This window comes from Candida parapsilosis, contig 005569 (assembly GCF_000182765.1).
Source record: "Candida parapsilosis strain CDC317 annotated contig 005569".
Taxonomy (NCBI): Eukaryota; Fungi; Ascomycota; class Pichiomycetes; order Serinales; family Debaryomycetaceae; genus Lodderomyces; species Lodderomyces parapsilosis.
Genome location: NW_023503278.1, coordinates 1700058 through 1722380, shown reverse-complemented (window position 1 = coordinate 1722380; position 22323 = coordinate 1700058). Strand labels below are relative to the sequence as shown.

The 22323-nt window shown below is 39.1% G+C and overlaps 10 protein-coding genes across 10 annotated transcripts; 1 reads left to right on the top strand and 9 right to left on the bottom strand. All coding sequences in view use genetic code 12, as the record gives it.

The window, feature by feature from the left end:
- Nucleotides 1–123: 123 nt before the first annotated feature.
- On the bottom strand, nt 124–3930 carry RPM2 (ribonuclease P; the record flags this gene model as incomplete). The annotated part of the gene is made up of 1 exon (XM_036807088.1): nt 124–3930. One exon carries the CDS (start codon nt 3928–3930, stop codon nt 124–126), a length of 3807 nt encoding a protein of 1268 aa, XP_036663960.1.
- An 827-nt stretch (nt 3931–4757) lies between these two features.
- CPAR2_108150 (uncharacterized protein) lies at nt 4758–5027 on the bottom strand (the record flags this gene model as incomplete). The annotated part of the gene is made up of 1 exon (XM_036807087.1): nt 4758–5027. One exon carries the CDS (start codon nt 5025–5027, stop codon nt 4758–4760), a length of 270 nt encoding a protein of 89 aa, XP_036663959.1.
- Nucleotides 5028–5152: 125 nt separating this feature from the next.
- SUA71 (transcription factor TFIIB) lies at nt 5153–6214 on the bottom strand (the record flags this gene model as incomplete). Its single annotated transcript, XM_036807086.1, has 1 exon — nt 5153–6214. One exon carries the CDS (start codon nt 6212–6214, stop codon nt 5153–5155), a length of 1062 nt encoding a protein of 353 aa, XP_036663958.1.
- Nucleotides 6215–7015: 801 nt separating this feature from the next.
- On the bottom strand, nt 7016–9019 carry CPAR2_108130 (SCF ubiquitin ligase complex subunit; the record flags this gene model as incomplete). The annotated part of the gene is made up of 1 exon (XM_036807085.1): nt 7016–9019. One exon carries the CDS (start codon nt 9017–9019, stop codon nt 7016–7018), a length of 2004 nt encoding a protein of 667 aa, XP_036663957.1.
- A 428-nt stretch (nt 9020–9447) lies between these two features.
- Nucleotides 9448–9978, bottom strand: CPAR2_108120 (uncharacterized protein; the record flags this gene model as incomplete). The annotated part of the gene is made up of 1 exon (XM_036807084.1): nt 9448–9978. One exon carries the CDS (start codon nt 9976–9978, stop codon nt 9448–9450), a length of 531 nt encoding a protein of 176 aa, XP_036663956.1.
- Nucleotides 9979–10683: 705 nt separating this feature from the next.
- Nucleotides 10684–14709, top strand: CPAR2_108100 (translation initiation factor 3 subunit; the record flags this gene model as incomplete). Its single annotated transcript, XM_036807083.1, has 1 exon — nt 10684–14709. The coding sequence occupies one exon, from the start codon at nt 10684–10686 to the stop codon at nt 14707–14709; it is 4026 nt and encodes a 1341-aa protein (XP_036663955.1).
- Nucleotides 14710–14784: 75 nt separating this feature from the next.
- On the bottom strand, nt 14785–16122 carry CPAR2_108090 (uncharacterized protein; the record flags this gene model as incomplete). The annotated part of the gene is made up of 1 exon (XM_036807082.1): nt 14785–16122. One exon carries the CDS (start codon nt 16120–16122, stop codon nt 14785–14787), a length of 1338 nt encoding a protein of 445 aa, XP_036663954.1.
- Nucleotides 16123–16730: 608 nt separating this feature from the next.
- CPAR2_108080 (splicing factor SR family protein) lies at nt 16731–17654 on the bottom strand (the record flags this gene model as incomplete). Its single annotated transcript, XM_036807081.1, has 1 exon — nt 16731–17654. One exon carries the CDS (start codon nt 17652–17654, stop codon nt 16731–16733), a length of 924 nt encoding a protein of 307 aa, XP_036663953.1.
- A 225-nt stretch (nt 17655–17879) lies between these two features.
- On the bottom strand, nt 17880–19568 carry CPAR2_108070 (uncharacterized protein; the record flags this gene model as incomplete). The annotated part of the gene is made up of 1 exon (XM_036807080.1): nt 17880–19568. The coding sequence occupies one exon, from the start codon at nt 19566–19568 to the stop codon at nt 17880–17882; it is 1689 nt and encodes a 562-aa protein (XP_036663952.1).
- Nucleotides 19569–20322: 754 nt separating this feature from the next.
- Nucleotides 20323–22098, bottom strand: GPT1 (Gpt1p; the record flags this gene model as incomplete). The annotated part of the gene is made up of 1 exon (XM_036807078.1): nt 20323–22098. One exon carries the CDS (start codon nt 22096–22098, stop codon nt 20323–20325), a length of 1776 nt encoding a protein of 591 aa, XP_036663951.1.
- Nucleotides 22099–22323: the final 225 nt, after the last annotated feature.

The following is a 22323-nucleotide window of genomic DNA, read 5'->3' as shown; positions in this document are numbered from 1 at the left end:
TATACACCGAACGCCGGATCGCAATTATGAGAATGCCTACGTATACAAAATATCCCCTTTGACATCGTAAGATACAACAAAAGGCAAGCTTAGTTAACGGGTTACCATCGCATTAAACATTCATTAATTCGTCCCTAAACAATTATAAACTAGTTGTTTTGATTCTTTATCAAACAACTGAACTTCCAAGAAATAAAAATTGACAATATTGGAAATGACACCACCAACATCTCCATTACGATTCATTATTATTCTATTGGTTAAAACTGACAACAAGTCCGATTTGGTCAACTTTAACAAGGTGATGATTTGTAAAAATTGCTCGACTGGTATGATAGAGCCTATACTCAACAACTTGTAGAACTTAATCAAGACCATTAGTCTGTTGATGATTGACTTTGCCGTAGCATGAGGTACTGCATCAATCAACATTCGCAACATGCTTGAAACTAGCTTGGATGCGTCTTCGATTGCATTGTTCTCGATTATATACTTCATTTGTTGCAAGTTACCACACGCAAGTAAAGAGCTTGCCATGTGATCAAGTGAAACGAAATTGCTTCTGGCGTATTCGAACTTGTGTTGTTGCAATGAATCCAAAAACCTAACAAATGACAACGACTCAATCACTTGAGGCGAGTTGGATGGATAGTCTCTGCTTAAAATGTCGCTGGCTTTGACACCAGACTTTAGCTCGTGTTTTATTTGTAATTCAATAAGTTTGGTATTGTCAGGAGCAACTTGCAAAGTTTCCGCCAACTCGGAGAAACCACGTGGGTTAGTCTCCGATTCAGCCTCAAGTTCAAACATCTTTAGTTCTTCGGATTTGTCGTGTACAAGTTTGTTGCATTTCTTAATTTCCTCATAGTATCCATGATGCTTCAAATAGTTGAAATATGCAGTCACCCACTCAACATCTGAATTGTTCAGATAGATCAATTCGAAATTAAACTCACTAATGCTAGACCCAATACTGGATTGAAACAACCTGGTTAACAATTTGGTGAAGAAGATGTTTTCACGCACCAAAAACGCAAGTACTTCTCCATTCACGTGTTGATCATTGTAAGCTATCAATCTGTCAAGTAAAGATAGCTTACTCTTGTCCTCGCGCCCCGTCATCCACATTCTGTCCAACATTGATGCAACATCAATCCTTGGCAAATATTCATTGACGAACTTGTAATTCAAAAGCGCGTTCCAAGTTTTTACATCAAAGGTGTAACCTTGACCAAACAATTCAATAAAAGCTGCAACTCCCTTTTCATAGTTGATATTCAACAAGTAACTCAAATCCTGGTCGATTGAAAGTTTGACTGACTCAGTGGCACCTTCACCTACCAAATTCAAGTATTGACAAGCTCTATCAATAGCTGGAGTGGAACATCCATTCAAATTGGCGACCACTTTTGTGAAATGGGTTTTCAAAGCGTTCTTTAGTTCGACAATATCATTGGTCAATTCGAGATAGTGATTGCCTGGATCTTCAAATTGATTGATCAAATGAGCTTCAAAGTCAGCAACCTTGAGTGAGATATCCGGGTCTGCACCTGCATATTGCAACAAGTGACGTGCAATAACATTGAGCCCATAGAGATTGTCCGATTGGAGATCAAATGACTCAACACATTTGATTGGTATTGGTGAATTCATAAGCAACTGTACATTGTAGTTGGAAATACTGGCTAATGCCATATCATGACCAGCGAGTTGACTGGGAACTGAAATTGTCAAATATTGGACAAACTCGGACACAAAGTCATTGAGATTCGTCGAGGTTTGATAATGCTTTGCTTGTATCAGTAACAACAGATGAAGTAGTCCTAGGTAATATTGATTGAAATATTCACCTTGTGATCTGTTATTGACAACTCCGTTATTCAAGTAGTCCAAGACCATACGCAAAACCTGGGAATCGCCAATCAAGTGTTCTTTCAACATGATTTCCTTCACCAATTGGAAAACCCTCTCGTGGTCACCTTTACAAATAGCAAGACCAAGGAGAACATCCCGACATGACAATCCATTTGTATCCTTCATCATGTCTATGGTGGAAGTTGACTGAAAATCTTTTCTCAATGCAACACGGTTGTACAACGCCCACATGTCATCGTACCTGTCGGGAAACTCCTGTAACTTGACAATGATGAAATTGTAAAACCAAATGGGCAATTCAGGCAAGTACGGTACGTGTTGAAATTTCTTCAATAGTTCCAAAGAATCCACCGCATTGGTCTTGACTGCATATGCTTTTAAAAAAGCGGCGATCAAATAGCTCACTTTTGCCTTAGATGGACGATTGGAAAATTGTAATGACTCCTTGTAATCCATCAATATGTTGTCCAATAATTGACTAGCTGAACTCAACTGGCTGTTGTAAACTAAAGCATTTATCAACGATTGATACACCGCATACTCGTCGATATTGTCTAGTTTACTGATCTTCTTGTACGTTTCTCCAATGATGGTGTATGCTTGTTTCTCGTCATAGGATTCTAACTGGCTCAAAAATGAGGAAAGTTCCAACACGTTGAGACAATAAGCAGGCTCATCACAATCTACTTTGTCCAACATTTGCACAAAAGATCCCACAATCAGTTCGCTGACAAGACCAGGATACAACTTTGATAATTTGACAACCTTATCAAATACACTCTTGAACAGCACATGTTTCGAAGAAGATTCCACCAATTCAAATGCAATTTGGGCAAACTCTTTGGATTTCGTGGATATTTCGTTAAACTCGATGTAGTTTTCGCATTGCACAAGTGAACACTTCAAAGTACTATCCAACATTGCATTGACAACTAAATTGTAAGTTTCATCATCAGGTTTCAAATTTGCATAAAGAATATCCTGATACACTGTAAGCAAATTGGTCAACTTTCTCTCAATGGCACCGATTTCGACTTCATTATCAATAAACCTGTCAATGATGGATTTCAAGACCATGTTGTATAGCTCCACGCTAGGCAAAGTTAGCCCATTACGCTTGATAGACTGATACAAGGGATATATTATGTCAAGGTCTTTCTTATCTCCATAATTCTCAAAAGCGTTGGTTATATTGGCGATTTGTGACTCCAAGAAACCGTTTTCGAATGAATCCTCCACTCCAACTTTCGTTGGCGACTTCTGTGACGTCTTGGTTAATTGTTGGAAAAGTGTTTGAGAAACTGTAGTGAATGACCTCCTTGAAAGACCAATGGAGAACACATCACCATTTGTGCGGGAATCAGTCAATCTAGAAGATGACAAACTTGACGAATGAAAGCTTGCACCTGCGTTGATGAAATACCCGGCGGGTTTGACGTAACACGATGATGTTAGTCTATACGTGGCGGTCTTTACATTCTCCAAGCCAATTTGAGTATCCTTTATGGCTTTGGAAATTATAAATCTAGCTGCTATCCCAAGGAGCAAAAGCTTAACATGGAATAGTCCTCTATAATGTTTATGTGATCTGTGATTCCATCTGTGCCTATGACCACCACCACACTTTGACCAATGATGATGATGATGATGATGATGTTTGCACATATTCATAAACACACACTGTTTGAACTTTGTCCTATCACCCCGCTCCATTTGCTTGATCATGTAACGTCTGATATAATTTTCATATGCCCGTTGACGGTCTTTTCGTTCACATTCGTGATTGTACATGGAGTAGTAAACTCCATAATGACCATCTGCTATACCGGGGAACGTAGTCGATTGACTTGTGGATCCGGTCTCTGCTCTCGACCACCACCGAGTTTTATGAAAAAATTCATGACGTTTCAGTAACCCTTGGTAGTAGTAACTAGTGTTTAGATAAGGGAACGATGCTTGAAAGAATGGTTGACGATGACGATTGGAGTAATGAATTCTAGCATGACGAAGTCTAGTTGATATTCTAGCAAGCCGTATAAAAGAAGGGAGCACCATTGTTCCATGTGTCTATAGTGTATTGTATGCAAGTGAATAGTTGTTGATATTGTCTATATTGATGTGTCTGATGACATAAAGAATATGTTTCTAGTGCTCAGTAGTAGTCTCTATTGATCGATCTATGATCTCTTTAGTAATTCCGGAATAGTTTAAATACACCTTTGGATGAAATTCCCTTCTTTTTCTTCTTTCTGCTTGTTATGCGTTTGATATTAATTTGATAGTCTATGATAGGTTTAAATCTTGTAGACACAGGACGCAAAAAGAACAACAAAATTTTTCTCTTCAGAATCGGCCCTGCATATAGGAGCTGAACGGACGGAGTTAGGAAGAAACCGTTGACAACGGTCTACTGACGATGGTGGAGACAGCGATGGAGAAGAGAGTACTGATGACAGTACAATCTGTCCCGTCGCTAAATAGTTCTATTCGTGAGCGCAGAAGACAGAAAGAGTGAAAGGGAAGAATGATTAAGCTTTTGCGATCGCTTACCTTTTCTGTAAGACATTTGAATACTGATAAATATCCGATCCACCTTTCGTTGCAGTACTCCACAACTACTTTTATGCCCAACGTCAGTGCAATTTATACCCACGTAAGCGTAGCTTTAACTTCATTTCATTGATAAACAACTACTCAATGCTCTATTAATGACAATTCTAATGCACGTTTCAATTTCTCGTCAACCTCACTGTCTTCTTCAACTGGATTACCAGTCTCCACTGGCAATCCCGAAGTGTAAGCATCAGCTCTTGAAAGCTCCAAAGCTAAGTTGAGGTCCTGAGCAGTATCACTGTTGCCATCTGGTGCCACGTCTATTTGACTTAGCCTGTTAATATATATATTTCCATAAATTCGATTAATTTTGGAGTCAATGAAAATATTCTATTGGTGTAGTTTTCTGGGAAATTGACTTCAAACTCTCGTACAGGGTCCAACGATTGCCCTTCTACCAAGGTGCATTGCAAATGTTTAAGTTTTGGTGAGGTATTCAACGTCGATAAAGGGGGGAGCCCAGCTAAACCCCCACCGATTATCACCACGTCCTGAAACTTTGCCGCAGATCTAGTGGCCAAGGTCCTAATGAAGTTCATTCTTTTTGGCCTTGAAAAGTTGAACACCCGAGAGAATAAGCCTAAATGGAAGAAAGAGAAGTCACATCATATTTTTGTGATAGTACGCTCCTTGCATTAAACAAAATTTACACCTATACGCTGAACTAAGCTTTTGGAAAGTTCTCCAAACTAACCTTTCCCGTTTCGATCCAATAGGGATCCATCAACTTGTCCTTTTCTTCAAATAAGTACTTATAAGATGTCTTTATAGTACCATCACTAACACCTGTCTTATCAGATATCTTTGATGGTGGCAACTCGACGCCAAATACCAAAGATGCCATGTATATAACTGTAGCTGCAATTGTCGTGGGCGATCTTCCAGCCAACACACCAACGTCTTTGCTCCTTCTAGCAATATACTCAGCTCCATTCGTCACTTGTGAACTTAATCCAAGATGTGAACAGAATCTTCTAATCAAATCTTCAGCTGAAGTTTGAGTAGTTTGAATATTGTCTTGGCTGTAGTATGCAGCTGACTGCGGATTGGCTTCATTTTTCTCACGTATGATGTTATTCATAATGCGGAACACTTTCCCAATCTCCTTTTTAGGTACATTGGTCAATGCCCAAATTTCTTTAAAAGTACGAGCAACTTTGGCTTTACGACAACCAATGAAAATCGACGCTGCCATGATTGACTCTTGAGACTTTCCCCGCAAACGCTTTTCATCGTAGACCATTTTATACACTTCTTTAGCCCCATCCTGGACAATCTTTGGCAACTGATAACCATCACACATTTGAGAGATCTTGGCATATGCTGCCGCTAAAGCATTATCCTTCTTGTCCACCAAAGATTTGGATTGTGCTCTATTCAACTCTCTCCCTGCCTTGAAATTATCAGGGACGTACGAAATCATTGTCGATAAATCCTCCGTGTCCAAAAGTGGATTACCTGCATCACCAACACGAGATGGATCGTCTCCATTCTGGTCGTCATTGCTAAAGGTTCTCCATTCCGATCTGGTATCGACTACTCTATCACTCAACACTAACCCGCAGCTACCGCACACAATGTCGCCTTCACTGAACCTTTCAATCAAGTCAGGAGGGAAGATCTTACATTCAGGACATGTCAAGGTGACGTTCAAGTTCGGTCCAATATACTCTTGGGCATCTTGATTGGGCTTGGTTGTGGTTTGAGCAGTTGCTATCGATGACATAGACGATTAGTATTCTCCTACAGTAATGATTTGCTGATTTATTGTGATCACGAACTAACGGGACAATAAATGTTAATCTGAGAACGATGAAATGAAGAAGTCTTAACGCACTGCAGTACCGTTCCAATATGATTGACAACGGTGATGGGGAAGCAGAAGGGTAATGATTCCTAGAGGGGAGAATAAAGAAGTGGATTACAATTAGTAATTCCATGTTTCTTTTTTTTTTATAAAAGGTGAAAATTTGAATAGAATAGTCGTGTAAAGGGGCCACATTTTTGTAGTATTGTTACCTAAGTCATGTAAAAGGGTCAATTAGGACAAGCTTCGATCAGATTCTAGTTTAAACCAAAATACTCGTTAGGATACGAAGCACTGGTAAAATTAGGTCTTGAAGGGGGAAAGAGGGCAAACCGAATCTGAGGTTGTATATATATATTGAAAAACGGATACAAATCTCACAAATACCACGAGAGCAATACAGAAAATATACAATTTGGAAGCAACAGTAGACAACAGTCCACATGTAGTATCATAAAAGTGAAGAAGAGGGCACTGATGACAATATAATCTATCTTTTTGTAAGTAAGCATGTTTGGCAAAAAAAAAGAAGAAAAAGTGGGAAAGGGAAGACTGATTAAGTTTTCCCTTTCACTCTTTCTCTGTAAGACATTTGAATACTGATAAATATCCGATCCACCTTTCGTTGCAGTACTCCACAACTACTTTTATGCCCAACGTCAGTGCAATGTATACCCACGTAAGCGTAGCTTTAACTTCATTTCATTGATAAACAACTACTCAATGCTCTATTAATGACAATTCTAATGCACGTTTCAATTCCTCGTCAACCTCACTGTCTTCTTCAACTGGATTACCAGTCTCCACTGGCAATTCCGAAGTGTAAGCATCAGCTCTTGAAAGCTCCAAAGCTAAGTTGAGGTCCTGAGCAGTATCACTGTTGCCATCTGGTGCCACGTCTATTTGGCTTGACCTGTTGGTATATATATTTTCACTCATGGCCAATGCTATTCTCATCTCCTCTTCTTCATCATCAAATTCAGTTCCATTGTATCTATCAAAAAGCTGCTCAGTCTGATTCCGTACATGCAACTGTCGATGATACTCATTCATCCCATCTTTGATTTTCTTCTTTGACTCATGCTTCCCATGTGATCCTATGTTTACTTGCTTTGCCTTCTTTGAACCCACACCAGCTTTCTTGCTACTTATCTTGCCAAACTCAAAGTATTGTATCACATCCCCACAAACTATCACACCATTAGTGTCTTGCTGGTCCGGATTGAGTTGGACTAGTTCAACCATTTTCGGAAAATGTTGCATACTATCAAACCTTCTGGGAAACTTGATTGAAACTTCTCTCAAGAATTTGCCTGTAAAGATATCATAGATGCACGTCAACCCATTGTATCCCGCCACTGCCACTACCGATGCATTCAAAGCAAAAGTAGTAACACCTAGTAGTTGCCCATTCGACACAGCGTTGTGTATTCGACCCAGAATCTTTTTATGATTCAATTCTGGATTGAAGCGTAGTAGTGGCTCTATCGTGTGGGTGGACACTTCACGAACATTCCAAATGACAATACTCCCGTCACTTAGAAGACTTCCACAAACTAGCCCACCGCCACCAACAACGTTTGCATTCACATTATGCAAATTGCTTTTGGCTACTGTCTGAAGCTGGGTCAAGATGATTGCTTCGTTTTCAAAATCTAATTTTCGTATCCCTGCACAATGGAAATCATAAACACGAACACTCTTCCCATGGGTTATGATTATGCTTTCTCCACCGAAATCAACATCAAAAGAGTTTTTGTGATTAACAAGCTGTTCAACATGTATTGCCTCCTCGTTGCATACAGGGATATCCAAATTCGCATGCGCCCAAACCTCCAAATTTTCAAGCTTCAAAACGTAAACTGATGTTGTAGTGTTCACGATGATGTGTTTGGTGAAGTCGGACTTCATGTTTATAACAGGGCCATCCAACCTCATTTTGCTCCTGAGTTTGCCATGCAAAGTCCAACACCGTACATGCCCATCAAGCAGCCCACTGAGAACATCGATAGTACCTCCGTTCTTATCCACATTTGAGTTTATGACCACACTTGTAACCAGACTCCGTTCATCATCTCCCATATCAAAATTAGTCACACTATCTCTTTGACTTAATGAAGTGCTGATGATCAAATTCTTGACAACAATACCTCCATTCTTCTTCCCCATCACTAGGTAATTGAAATTCATATCATAGCTCAATATATCCATGTTCATCATTCCTGGGATAAAGCTTTGGGTTTTCCCACTATCAAGATTGCCAATACTGATATTCCCCAGTATTTGGTCAAACACAGCAAGCTTATTCATCTTGAAATCACACAATGTCAGGCCACCTATTCGGAGTTCACTATTTGCCATTCGATAAGTCTGATGAGTCGATACACCTCTTTTCCAATTACGTATTACTTGTAGCCTCGCAAAATACTCTCTCATCCAATTCGATCCATGTGTAACACTTGGAAATGACGATGCTGATGGCGGAATGCCAAATCTTTTGCAAAACAGCTTGGTCCAGGTTTCCTTATCGTTGATTATGTGATTCCATTTCTTGCAGACTAGTCGTAAACCGTTCAACGTTAATGGTTCTAATTGTGAAAAGGTGTGAATCAAAACCTCGTCAGGCAAATCATTAAGGAATATTCGTTGATGTTGCTCCGGGGTTAGCTCCTGGGTACTCGTGGTGTTTCCCAAAGTGTCGCTAGCAGTCTCTGAATGGTCCATGAGCTATTTGTCTCTCTCTTGACACACTATTTCGGTGTATCTTCCAAAAGGAATTCAGTTTTGTTTCGCCATTAATCATCATTTCCAGACCCGCGTGGGAAGGAAAGCAAAACGGAACAAAGATTTGCAACTTTAACAATTATGCGAGATGCCGAGTTAACCTGCGGTTATTGTCGTTAGAGAGTAACTACATGATACTGATGGACAATACAACAACATATTGGTATGCAAATGACGCAACTACTTGGAAAGTTTCAAAGACAATGAGTGATGAGGTATAACGAACATTCAAACTAAACTAAATTGCCTCTAAACACTTCTAATCAGTCCCCTCTACCCAATGCCAGCGCAAGTTGTACATCTTTCATGACGAAACCCTAGAAGCTTCTTCTGCTACCCGGTCCCTTCTTGACCCGGCAATAATGACATCATTCACCGGTAAAGAATGGTATTCTTGACGTGAATGCATACCGAAACCAATCTTTTTCAAAATCGGCAGCGGCCAAGAACGTTCCCTTGAGTTTTGTACGGACAAGCTTTTTCCATCCATCGAACTTTCTCAACAATCGAGTGAATTCCTTCTTCATTCTTGAACCCCCAAGATGCGAGTGCTTCGACTTACTCTCAGGATGAGAGCTCGCATCCTCGACGTGAGAATGTTTTTGTAAATGAGATAAATATCTGTGTGCATAAAGGTCGTCGATCCTAATCAGTTTGAGATTCTCATGTTCAGGAGCAAAGTCATAGCCTGGACATCTTGGGGATATGTAAACTGCGGTACGATTGTAGATAGTTAGATATTTTTGGGTGAAATCAATATGGTCTGGTAATGTAGTCTGATAAAATAGGGCAACTAATTCGAAAAGATGAATTTTTGTGAAGTGTTTGAAAGTACAATCAAGAATAGTCATATTATGGTAACACAATTCGAAATGATATACCTCCTGAGTCTTGTCCATTTTCGTTAGACGCCTTTGAAATGTATCATATGATATCATTGAATACATCTTACTCATGCAGTTGGTTGAAATTCTAGGAGATAGGGAAAGTTTGTTGCAGAGCACTGCTACTGGGATCCTGCTCCTCTAGCGGCCACGATGCGTACACATCTATGTTTCTGTACAATTTGGGATTGGCAACGTGGTACAACTTGGAATGTAATGATGCAAGCGCCAATGCTTCGTGCTGATTGAGTTGATGGAAAAACTCTACTAAGGCTTCATGAGGTAGACACTCGAGGGAAAGCATTATTTTGAGGCAGATATGACATTCATGGACGGCTTTCGCACGACATCATTAACTCCTGAAGAAAGTCTTTTCAAGCTCACATGATAATAGTTTCCTCATTCTCGACTTGACAATACCTGCGTCAACTTTTAATTATTGGATGCAAAACCGATTTCAAATCTGTATAAGTGATACAACAATTCTAATGCCTTGTTATATCGCGCAATACATTGTGCAACTCATCCCATCCGGTTGCCTGAAGTCAAGTCAAATACTCCTGAAGTAAGCAAATCTCATGTTGAGGGTGGTGAATGAGACAGTATTTGAATGTTGAACTGGTTGTTTTAGATTTCTGAGCACAGACGCAGGAAAAAAAAATAGAAAAATTTTCAACTTCGATTGGCCAATCTATCCAACAATCTTAGAGAGTTTCCACAATGTCTGAGGCTGAGAAGGTCCAAGAGACCCCAAAAGAAGAGGCACCAGCTCCAAAGGATCTTTTGTTGAAAATAGTGCTACCTTCCGTTGTAAGCACCGAAGAGAAGGAAATATCAATCTCGTCTCACTATGATGAAAGTATTGCCGATTTGAGACAAACATTGAGCGTGTTACCTACGACTCGAAATTTGACAAACTATTCGTTAAATGTCCATGGTATTGATGTTGATAGTCTTGGTGAAATTGTTTCGTTTGCTGAAATCATTAATGAATTACAATTGGGGGATGTTGAACAATTACGGATGCAAATCAAAGCCAAGGCGTACAATTTGGCGTCAGTGTATGAACAAATCAACAAGTTCAGAGATACCATTGGTCTTCATTATATTGATAGGGTTGCTAGTGATATTGGTTCTCAAGGCGGTGTCTCCAAATTCAATGCTATCAAATTGGACGAATTGAAAGTGAAAGAGGAGTCCGAGTCTCAAAATGGAAATCTGGACACCCCTGAAAGTAAGGAATTAACACCATTATCGAAAGAAGAAGAAGACCAATTAAGTTCAATTGTCGACTCATTTGGGATTTCAAAGGGTGTTGATTTAGTGAGCCAAGCTACGTTTGACAAGGTCAGCGACGTGATCAAATTACCTATCAGATCACTTAGTGTCTCTCAATGGTCTCCAGTACCAAATTTTCAAAAATCTAAAGGTGATCTTTTGTATTTGACTTTGCAAACATTGGAAAATGAAACCTTCCACATTACGTGCCATTTTTCAGGGTTTTTTGTCAACAAATCATCAACAATGAACTTTAATCCTGATATTAAGGTGAACGAAAAGGGCAAGTGCTTCAAGAATTTGTTATTGTTTGATTTGGTATCTTCATTATCACCTTTATTTACCTCCACTATTGTTGATAATGAAGTCAATTTAACTAAAGCAAGTGCTTATCCAGAATCTTACCTTTTGCCATACAACTCTTTCCTTGCTCATCCTTGGGTTGTCGACGCATCGGGTTTGCAAAACATTCCTGATGTGTCCAGATCTCAATTACCATTGATTGACAATGGTGTAGATGGTTCTGACTTCATCAAGGAGTGGAACAATGAATTTCAAAGTATTAAAGAACTACCATCTACCACTTTTCAAGAGCGTATTGTTCGTGAGAAACTTATTCAAAAGACATTGTTTGATTTTACCAAATCGGCTACAGAGACTGCAATGCATATAATCAAGGGGGACATAACACCAATGAACCCAACTGAGGATGAGAGTAAATACATTTATTTGAAAAATGGAGTTTTCTATTCTACTGGAGCCTCTACAGTTGACGGGTTTGAAAATACTGGTGCAGAAGAAGCTTCAAGATACGTTGCTTCCAAGGATCTTGCTGGTGTTAAAATAGTCAATAGACATGACGTCAAAGGTTTATCTACATTACTCACTTGTGTGGTGGACTATATGGGTAAAAGAGTCGTGTGTCAAGCGCCAGTTCCTGGTATTTTGGACGCTATAGTTGGTGAAGAAGAAGAAATTCAAGAAAAAGTCAAGTATGGTTCTTCATCAGATGGATCAAAAATTCTTGAAGATGAATCATTCGTTGAACCATTGAAACAAGTTGGAGAAGTTTTCCATTTAAAGCCACACAAGATCAAGGTATCTGATGAAATTCAATCGCAGAATGAATTGGTTGTTTCGAAAGACACCAAAGGATTATCAGGCACCGATGGTAGAAAATATGTAATGGAATTGTACCGTACTGTCCCACGTGATATTGAGTTTATTGAATCAAATTTCAACACTGCGGATGCTCAATCTTATCCCCATGGAGAGGCTTTGATTAGACACGAGGCAGTTAATGAATGGTGGAAGCGTAAAGTATCTGCCCTTTTCAAAGCCGAGACCGAAAAGTTGGAAAAGGAAGGTAAATTTGACGCCAAGGAAGGTGCTGGTGAAGAGAAACCACAAATTGCATTACCTACTGATCAAGTTCTGTTCAATCCCGATGCATTTTCCACTTCATTCGATTCGGAAGAAGATCGGGATGAAGTAAGGGAAATTTCGAGATTCATCAAGGAAAAGTTGGTTGGTGAATTTTTGGATAGTGTCAGACAACAATTACCCCCATTTGACGGAAAACAATTGACTGAGCAATTACACAGACATGGTATCAACATGAGATATTTGGGATATATTGCTGAACAATTGATCACTAAGAGAGAGGAATACAAGCAAGAGCTTGAAAAGATTGTTTCTGAGAATGCTGAGTTGACCGCGAAGGCCAAACAAGAGGAAGAGCAAAAGAGGAAAGAAGAGGAGGAGAAAAAAGAAGAGGAGGAGAAAAAAGAAGAAGAGAAGAAAGATGACGAGAAGAAAGATGATGGAAAGAAAGATGACGAGAAGAAGGATGAGGAAAAAGGAGAGGAAGAGCCTCCATCGAAAGCCACTTATGAGTTAGCGGTTGCCAATTACAATGCAACTTATTTGATCGCCATTCATGAGGTGATTGCAAGAGCTTCAAAACACGTTTTGAGAAAATTGGTGAAACTGGTTCCAACATTCCTTGTACCATCAGCAGTAGCCCATTTCCACAACTGTTTACTCGGTGGTGCAATAACTAAAGATCCAAAAGTTGACTTGGATGAATCATATGCTTCATTTTGCTCTGTTGAGGAACTTTCTTTTACGAAATTGACCAGCAAGGATGTTATTCAGTTGGTGACCAGTGAAGTGTTTGCTAGATTTAGATTTAAGTTGCCTGAAAATTGGATTGATGAGGCTGTTCGTAAACAGCAATTGTTGCGTGAAATTGCTTTCCAATTTGGTATTCAATGGAAAGCACACAACTATACATTCACCAAAGAGGAATTTGATGCAGCTCAGGCACAAATTCAATTCGATGTTGCTGAACAGAGACCTACTTCGTCATCTTCTTCTAAGAAATCGAAAAAAAAGACAACCGCACCACAATCTCAACATGGTACCAAATCAATCAAACGCGAAACACCATTTATTGCTGAAGATATCATTTCGTTTACTCCAGTTGTTAAAGACTCATCGTACAAATCAACCATTATTGATGAAATTTTTGCCAGTGCTCGTGCTCAATTAGTTTCTGGTGATAAAGAAGTTGGAATGTCAATGTTTACCGAATTAGCAGCTATCCATGAATCCATTTATGGTAAAGTTAATCCAGAAACTGCTAAATTTTATACTTTATTGGCTCAAGTATACCAAGAATTGGGTATGGATTACGATGCTGCTTTGATTGGCCGAAGAGCAGTTGTATTGTGTGAACGATCGTGTGGATTTGACAGTCATGATACAATCACCGCCTATATGAATCAAGCATTTTTCGAAGGTGCAAATGACTTGTCAACTAACTCATTGAAATTGTATAAACAAGCCATGGATACATGGTCATTAGGGTACGGAGTCGATCATCCGGCAATTGTCAATACATTAATCAACTCCTCGGAAGCATTGATGAAGGCAAAGCAATATGAATCAGCAAAAATATTGTTGTTACAAGCTTTAAAGTATAGTAAAGAATTAAATGGTGAAGAATCGGAAATCACGGCCTTGATTTATTTCAGAATTGGTAATGTTGTTGTTTCGGCCGATAAGATCTTTCAATCACAGGAATATTTCGATGCTGCATATAGGCTATTCCAAAGGGTACTTGGCCCAAATGATTCAATGACAAAACAAGTTGGTAAATATCAAGCCAATATTGCATTGTATGTGGAATATACTAAAGCTCAACAAGCTAAAGAAAAGAAAATCGCATCTTCTTTACTGGCAAAAAAGTCGGTAAATCATCCTAAAGTCAAACTGCCATCAGCCGTTGCTAATGGTGCTCATGCAAATGGTAAAAGTAATGGACATTCAAAGAAGGGGCATGTTGCACCGCCACCACAACCTGATCCTTCGATTGCTAATAAATCGGTCGATGAAATTTTGAACTTTATTGAGGGGCATAAAAAGACGTCTTCCAAGAAGAACAAGCACAAGAACAAGAAATAACATTATTGTATATAGATATTCTTAATTTTTGTAAATAGACATTTTCATTATCACAAGTTTACATGATTTCAATGCCTAATGTCTATGTACGTATTTATCCTCTCTATCATCTCTATCATCTGGATTGTTATCCCCTACTTGGTTATCATCCTCGGCAACTTCAAACTTGATCAGCACATTTCTCACAAACCTATCGTCTTGTTTAATTAAATCAGTCAATGTCTTTTCATACTTGTTCAAAGTTATCAAGTCGATAGACTTGTTTTGAGTCAACAAGACAAAATTGATATTTGTATTGGCCCCCGAAGACAACACTGACAATTGTTTCAATTTGAATTGATTCAATTGAGCATTACTTTGTAATTCATGTGAGATGATGGTCTCAACTTTATTGTACAAATCAGAACCTGGCTGTTCACCACGATCAATTAACTCATACCATGCTTCTTTCAACGTATCCCAGCCAGCCTTAATGATCAAAACCGACACACCCATCCCACCAACCGAATCCAACCATGCAATGTTGAACATGACTCCTCCAGCAACGGTGAGCAATGCGACTATAGCAGTAAGTGAATCAACTCGATGATGCCATGCGTTTGCTACAAGAACTTTTGAGTTTGTTTCAACAGCAATTTGCATCGTCTTTTTATATAAGATTTCCTTGGCAACAATCGATCCGGCTGCTAGCCAAGCTGCATTGATGTTGGGGATTTCTCGGTGGGTGGTTAACTCTGCGCCGGTGGGAGTGGAGTGTCCATGATGATCATGTGACGAAGATGATGTTGCTCCACCAAGTTCAGCATGACTATGACTATGTCCAATGTGAATACTAGCAGCGATTTCGTACAATTGAGTAGGAAGAACAAATTCAAAAATTTGCAACAATGACGACCACCCCACGGAGATACCGGCAAACAATAAAATGGCACTAACGGTAAATGATCCAATAGTTTCTATTTTACCATACCCAAAGGGAAATTTGGTAGGTGTACCAACCTTAGCAGCAACATTGACAGTAGCTAAAGTTAGGAAATCAGCAAGCATATCACTAACTGAATGAATAGCATCTGCCACTAATGCTTGCGAGTGGAATACAACCCCTCCAATACCTTTTGACACAGCTAGCGCGACATTGACTATAAGACCGATCCAGGTGATTCGGACTGCTGGGTTTGATTTTATAGATGCAGTGCCTGCGGCTAAAAATTCGTTTGGTTCATGAGCAGAATGATGATGATGATGCAATAAACCACTTCCAGCACCATGTGAATGGGAATGGCCATCGGCACCATGATCTTCCTCTGAGGCAGAGTGTGTATGAGAGTGTGAATGTTTGTTGTCGTTGTGCCCAGGTTGTTGTTCTTTCTTGTTATCCTTATCCGAGGACGGTAATTGAGAAGACGACGACATTTTTCGATTATGTTGAAATATGGAGAATGTGGATATTATGAATGGTTTATGGTACAATTGCAGCGTAATTTGCAATTGATGATGAGATAGACTATTCTTCTTGTATGTTGTAGATAGTAGATACCTATACAACTTGGGTATAGCCAATGGTGATTGATTGGTTATAAACATATTCCTGTTGATGAAAATATGCTGGAAAATTTTCGCTTAAGCTTTTTTTTTTTTCGTGTCCGATTCTTGGGGGAGACAAGGCTGAACAAAATCTATGAGGGAGTGTGATAGATAAGATGATACATACGACGAACAGCGGTAGTAGCAGTAGTAGTAATACTTGCCGGTGTATCCTATTGGGAGTATGAAGAATATAAAAGTATCTATTCTAGATATACATTGAGAAAGTTTTTCGGTTGTCTCTCTTTCTATGAAACAATTGATCCTCAAGATCACATTTTTTTGGCAAGAATGAATATAGAACAATGGATATTGACTTACCACCAAATGCATACTACATTATAACCCAAAAAGACTAGAAATGCAACTACACAACATTAATACATATATCTATAGCGTTCAACCCTAAAACACACGCAAACAATTATGTTAGACACTCAGAAAAGCAGATTGAGTAATTTACTAGCATCTTGCTTAGGAACATTACCCCCTTCATCCTCTTCCTCTTCTTCTCCCTCCTCTTCTTTTCCTTCAGCGTTGACACTTACTACCACAGTTTCTGCTCCCAGTTGCTGCATTTCACTCAATTGTTTCTTTAGTTTTTCCAATTTGACTCCACTATACATCTTATCCTGCGCTTTATACAACAGCTGCTTCAACGATGTCGTAGGTTGCCGTATATGCATATAATTGCACATTTCTCCCCTCTCACATGAATTTGTATCATAGGCACGACAATGAGCATCGGGGAAGCTATCAACTGGTGATAAATCTGAATGTACAGGTCGACCATTGAACCATTCTTGATTGAGCGCGGTATTCACTAAAGATGCGTCCAGGGCCGAGTTGAATTGAACATAGACATTGCCATTTAAATGATTATTTTCATTCTCACATACAACCAAGTCATAAATCTCACCCATAGAACCCAAATGTATAAAAATATCTTGATAGAAGAGGTCAAATTGTTCTTGAATTTGTTTCTCTGTTAGTTCTTCGGTTTCATTCTTGTTTAGTTTGGGGTTTTGATACAAGTTGGCTAGTAATAGAGTTTTGCTGGTTGTTGGTTTGATGTGTTTTTTGGAACATTTTTCACCATGTCGACAGGCTCCTATCTTGTTGTAGAATGCACACGTTATTACTGAATCATGGTTGTCATTTTTATTGTGACTGCCATTGTATCCTCTAGGTTGATTGTAAGTGTTGTTGTGGTGGTGGTTGTGACCGTCGTTGTATCCTCTAGCTTGATTGTAGTTGCTATTGTTGTTGTAACCGTCGTTGTATCCTCTAGCTTGATTGTAGTTGTTATTGTTGTTGTATCTCCCCCTTTTGTCACCTCCTCTAGGATAGTAAGAACTCATCTTGTGCTGTTGATTACCAATTTCTCATGTTCAAGCGATGATCCTTTGATTGATTTTTTTTTTTGCCTTCTCTCGCATTGTGTTCAAAGGATTTTGCACCCAGAGAATATAACTACAGTCTCGTGGTCAGCATCTTTAACAGTTCATCTTAAATTTTGCACTATGAACTAATACACATGTTGAGCCAATTTGTTTCCCAATCGTTTCAAATACCACTCCCTCTTTTCATCCACCTTTTTCACTACCATCTTCAATTATTTCTTCATCGTACACAATATCAGCCTCATCGATATTGTTTTTAGGACCATGGTACCATTTGTGGGCATCAACAAAGTACCATATAGTCACAAGAAGCATAGGACCAAAATAAACCAATGCTGTCCAATTCATTTCCTTGGCATGCAAGTCCTTTCCTGTGACTGTGGGGAAACACAAGATTGGAATCATCATGGTAACAAATGCCACTGATACCCACCCTACTGGTTGTGAAAACTTGCCTAAATTCCAGGGTCCTGGTTTAAATGTGTTTCTAGCTGTCGTTAATTTGAGTAATGTAGGTAATGTAAATGATATGAATGCAGCAATGGCACCAACTGAAAAGATAGCACCAATGGTAACCTCACCGGCAAAAAGTAATAAAAGCAACAACTCACCAATGATTATATTGATTGTTACGGCATATATGGGAGTACTAGTCACTGGTGAAACCCGTTTCCATATCTGTGACCCAGGCAACAATCCATCTCTTGAATAAGCATATGTAACCCTCGATGAGGCCAATAGACAATTCTGTGACATGAAAAAGGATGAAATTGTCGTGAATGCGGTTGAAGCAACAACTATCTTATGTTTCATCACCTGTACTAGGTAAGAAACAAATGGTTGACCTAATCCTAATGTATCCATTGATATTTCGGAAATGCTAACCAATGTGTATGCAATTGCAATCATGAAACAAAAACCAATAACTCCACCAACGATACTTGTCATTACAATTGCTCTTGGCACAGCAACTGACGCGTTAGAGCACTCTTCAGCTAAATGGAAAGGAGAATCATAACCAGACATGACCCAAATTACACCCAAAAAGGAGATCAAAAAAGCAAGCCCCTGAGGCCATTCGGTTTGATTTTCCAATGACCACGCCACTGAATTTGAGTTAAACTTGGTTGTCACATCATTATTTAGCTCCATTCTTTTATTACCGCCCAAAATCATGACAAACACGATAATCAAAAATGCAACATTACACCAAGCAGTAAAGGAACAAAACTTGGCCACATACCGCGATGGCATAGAGCATATTACTCCACAAACAATTTGAATACCAGTCGATAATCCAAACACGTGACCTGGTTTAGGTGTATACGTTGGAGAATTGAATGAATACAACGCCAACATCAAGCTAGCACAAGTTGAGCTGACAGCAGGAGACCCTGTGATTTGGCAGAACCAATTGGTCCAATAAGCAAACCAAGCGAAAAACAGCTTGTATTTAACTGGTGCCAATTGTGAAGTTGCATATGGAGCACCAGCTGAGCAAGGAAACGCTGATGATATTTCCGCTAAAGACAAGGCCACTGAAGTGATGAATACAATTGCAACAATCCATGGTAATGGAGACATGCCAATAACCAATTGTTGATAGTTGAACGTTGCCGCCACTGATGGCAAAAGACCCAATAGTGAAAAACTCATGCCGAATAATGACCAAAGGGAAAATTCACGTTTTAACTCTTGCTTATATCCCATGGCTCTAACTCTTGCTTCATCTTCATCTATCTCTTGGTGAACATTGACTGTTATGCCGTGCGTTGACGGAAACGTTGTATTGATGTTGAAGTCATTGATGTTGAAGTCATTGATGTGAACTTTCGAGGTAACTGAGGTTGCATTTTCACTTTTGGATGTCATTTTATGTCGCCGTAGACCCCTGAGTAAACATCCTCAAGTTCGTGTTTTATAAAGTTTGGGGATTTTCCATTACTTTTATATCTACTGTTTGTAAATTTCATTTTATCAGTACAATGGGTAAAAAAAAAAAAATGAAATGGTATTGATGTTTGTATACATCTAAATGAACGGCATAAAGAAAAAAAATCCTATCATTTTTGTTATCTTACTTTACTCTTGCGATAAGTACAAATTTGCCTTTTGAAAATGAACATAGTGTGTAATCTGATTTGAAGGAAGGGTGATCAATACTCACTATGTTAGCCTAGTTATACGTCTACAAGCAATATACTCCGTCTGAATGGCATTCAACTGAAACTAGACGTGTTTAATCTGTCAAGATAAACAAGTTTTGGCATATTTTTCATAATTCCCCTCAAGAAAAATCAAATTTATTCATTACACAAAAGTAGCAACAATTATAGATTGACAAAGTTTACAAGTTTGTAATTGTTCTGCACTCTTTTGCATTTACTAGATCGAATAAAGTGGTTGATGTCTTCTTTATAGACCACACGAAACTAACTCATTTCTCTTCTTCTCATTGATGTGTTATATAATAAAATGTATGGGATCCCCTTCGCTCTAAATTTTGCACCCAAAGTGTGGTAAAATGGAGCCTCGGTTTTCTCCGCAATAAAATTTTACTGGCAAAGGCTTTCAATCTGCTTTGTCCTACATCAAATTCACATTTATCATAAAGTTGTATTCTATACTAACATTTCTCATTACTCCGCGAATTCGATTCCGACGCATCAATAACTTGCACCTTATCATACCCTTCACTTCCACTACCGCCACTACCACCAGCACCAGCATCATCATCATCGTAAACAATGTCAGCTTCATCGATGTTACTTCTGGGACCTTTATACCATTTATGAGCGTCAACAATAAACCAAATGGTGACAATAAAGATAGATCCAAAGTAAACCAATACCGTCCAATTCATTTCTGTTGGTGTTAAATCTTTGCCTCTGACAGTTGGGAAACACAAGATAGGGATCATCAACGCAATGAAACCAACTGATAACCAACCAATAGGTTCAGAAAACTTACCCAAGTTCCAAGGTCCGGGCTGAAACGTATTTCTAGCCCATGTAATCTTGAGTAAAGTGGGCATTGTGAATGAAATGAATCCTGATATACCACCAACGGAGAATGTTGCTCCAATTGCTACATCGCCAGCAAATAGTAACAAAAGTAACAACTGGCCAAGAGTAACATTGATTACAACTGCCCAAATGGGTGTCTGAGTCAATGGCGAAACACGTTTCCAAATATTTGAGCCAGGAAACAATCCATCTCTTGAATATGCATAAGTTACTCTTGAAGCAGCCAATAAGCAACTTTGAGCCATTGAGAAGGATGAGACGACAGTGAATGAAGTGGCAGCCAATACTAAATTTTCCTCCACAATCTGGGATAAATATGTAACAAATGGTTGTCCCAACCCTTGAGGATCAGCGGCTATTGTATCAAGATCAACCACAGTGTATGCAATGGCAATCATAAACACAAATCCCACAAGACCACCAATTGAACTGGTCAAGACAATGGCTCTGGGGACATTGACTGCTGCATGAGCACACTCTTCTGCTAAATGGAAAGGTGAATCATATCCCGACATTGCCCAAATGACACCCATAAACGAAATCAAGAATGAGATACCTTGTGGCCATTCAGCTTGATTATACAATGACCAAGCAATGGCATTGGGGTTAAATTTCGTCGAAACACCTTCATTCAATTCCGTTCTCTTGTTGCCCGCCAAAATCATTACAAACACTATAGTCAAAAACAAAATGTTGCAAAATGCTCCAGCCGAACTAACACGACCAGCCCATTTTGCCGGCATGGAACAGATTAAACCACAAACAACTTGAATTCCAGTAGATAAGCCATATACATGACCCGTAGATGGAGTATAACTAGAATCAGTTAATGAATACAATGCCAAGATTAAACTGGCACAAGAATAACATACTGAAGGAGCGGCGGTAATTTGGCATAGCCAATTAGTCCAGCATGTAAACCATGTTAAGTATGACTTGTATTTTGGTGGAGACAATTGCGAAACAACATATGGTGTACCGGCAGAACAAGGGAAAGCAGATGCAACTTCAGCCATTGATAATGCCACCGTTGTAATGAAAATCATTGCCACTAACCAAGGTATTGGCGACATGCCAATAACCAATTGTTGATAATCAAAAGTGGCCGCAATTGAGGGCAAGAGACCCAACATTGAGAAACTAACAGAGAAAACTGTCCACAATGAAAACTCTCTTTTCAACTCTTGTTTGTAACCCATGGCTAATATCATGGCTTCATCTTCATCTACTTCATGATCAACATTGATGGTGATACCTTGATTAGATAGTATTGATCTAATGGGTAAAGCATCAACGTGAACTTGTGATACTATGGGGTGCATCCCCAATTCACTCTCCACTGGAGTGGCTGCACTTTGACTAGACTTTAGCTTCATTTTTGGATTTTGATACTAATACTATGTGACATGTAAAGATTACGTGAACTTTGTTGAAGGTGAAGGATATTGTCTTCCTTATATATGCAGTGTAGCTTGGAAGTTTCCACTAGTAAATCCTTAGCGGGCTAAGAATATGAAAAAAAAAAAAAATCATGATTAGAAAAAAGAGTAAAAGATCGGGTGGTTGGGACTTGTGTTACACTTTTGATCTATATCTCTTAA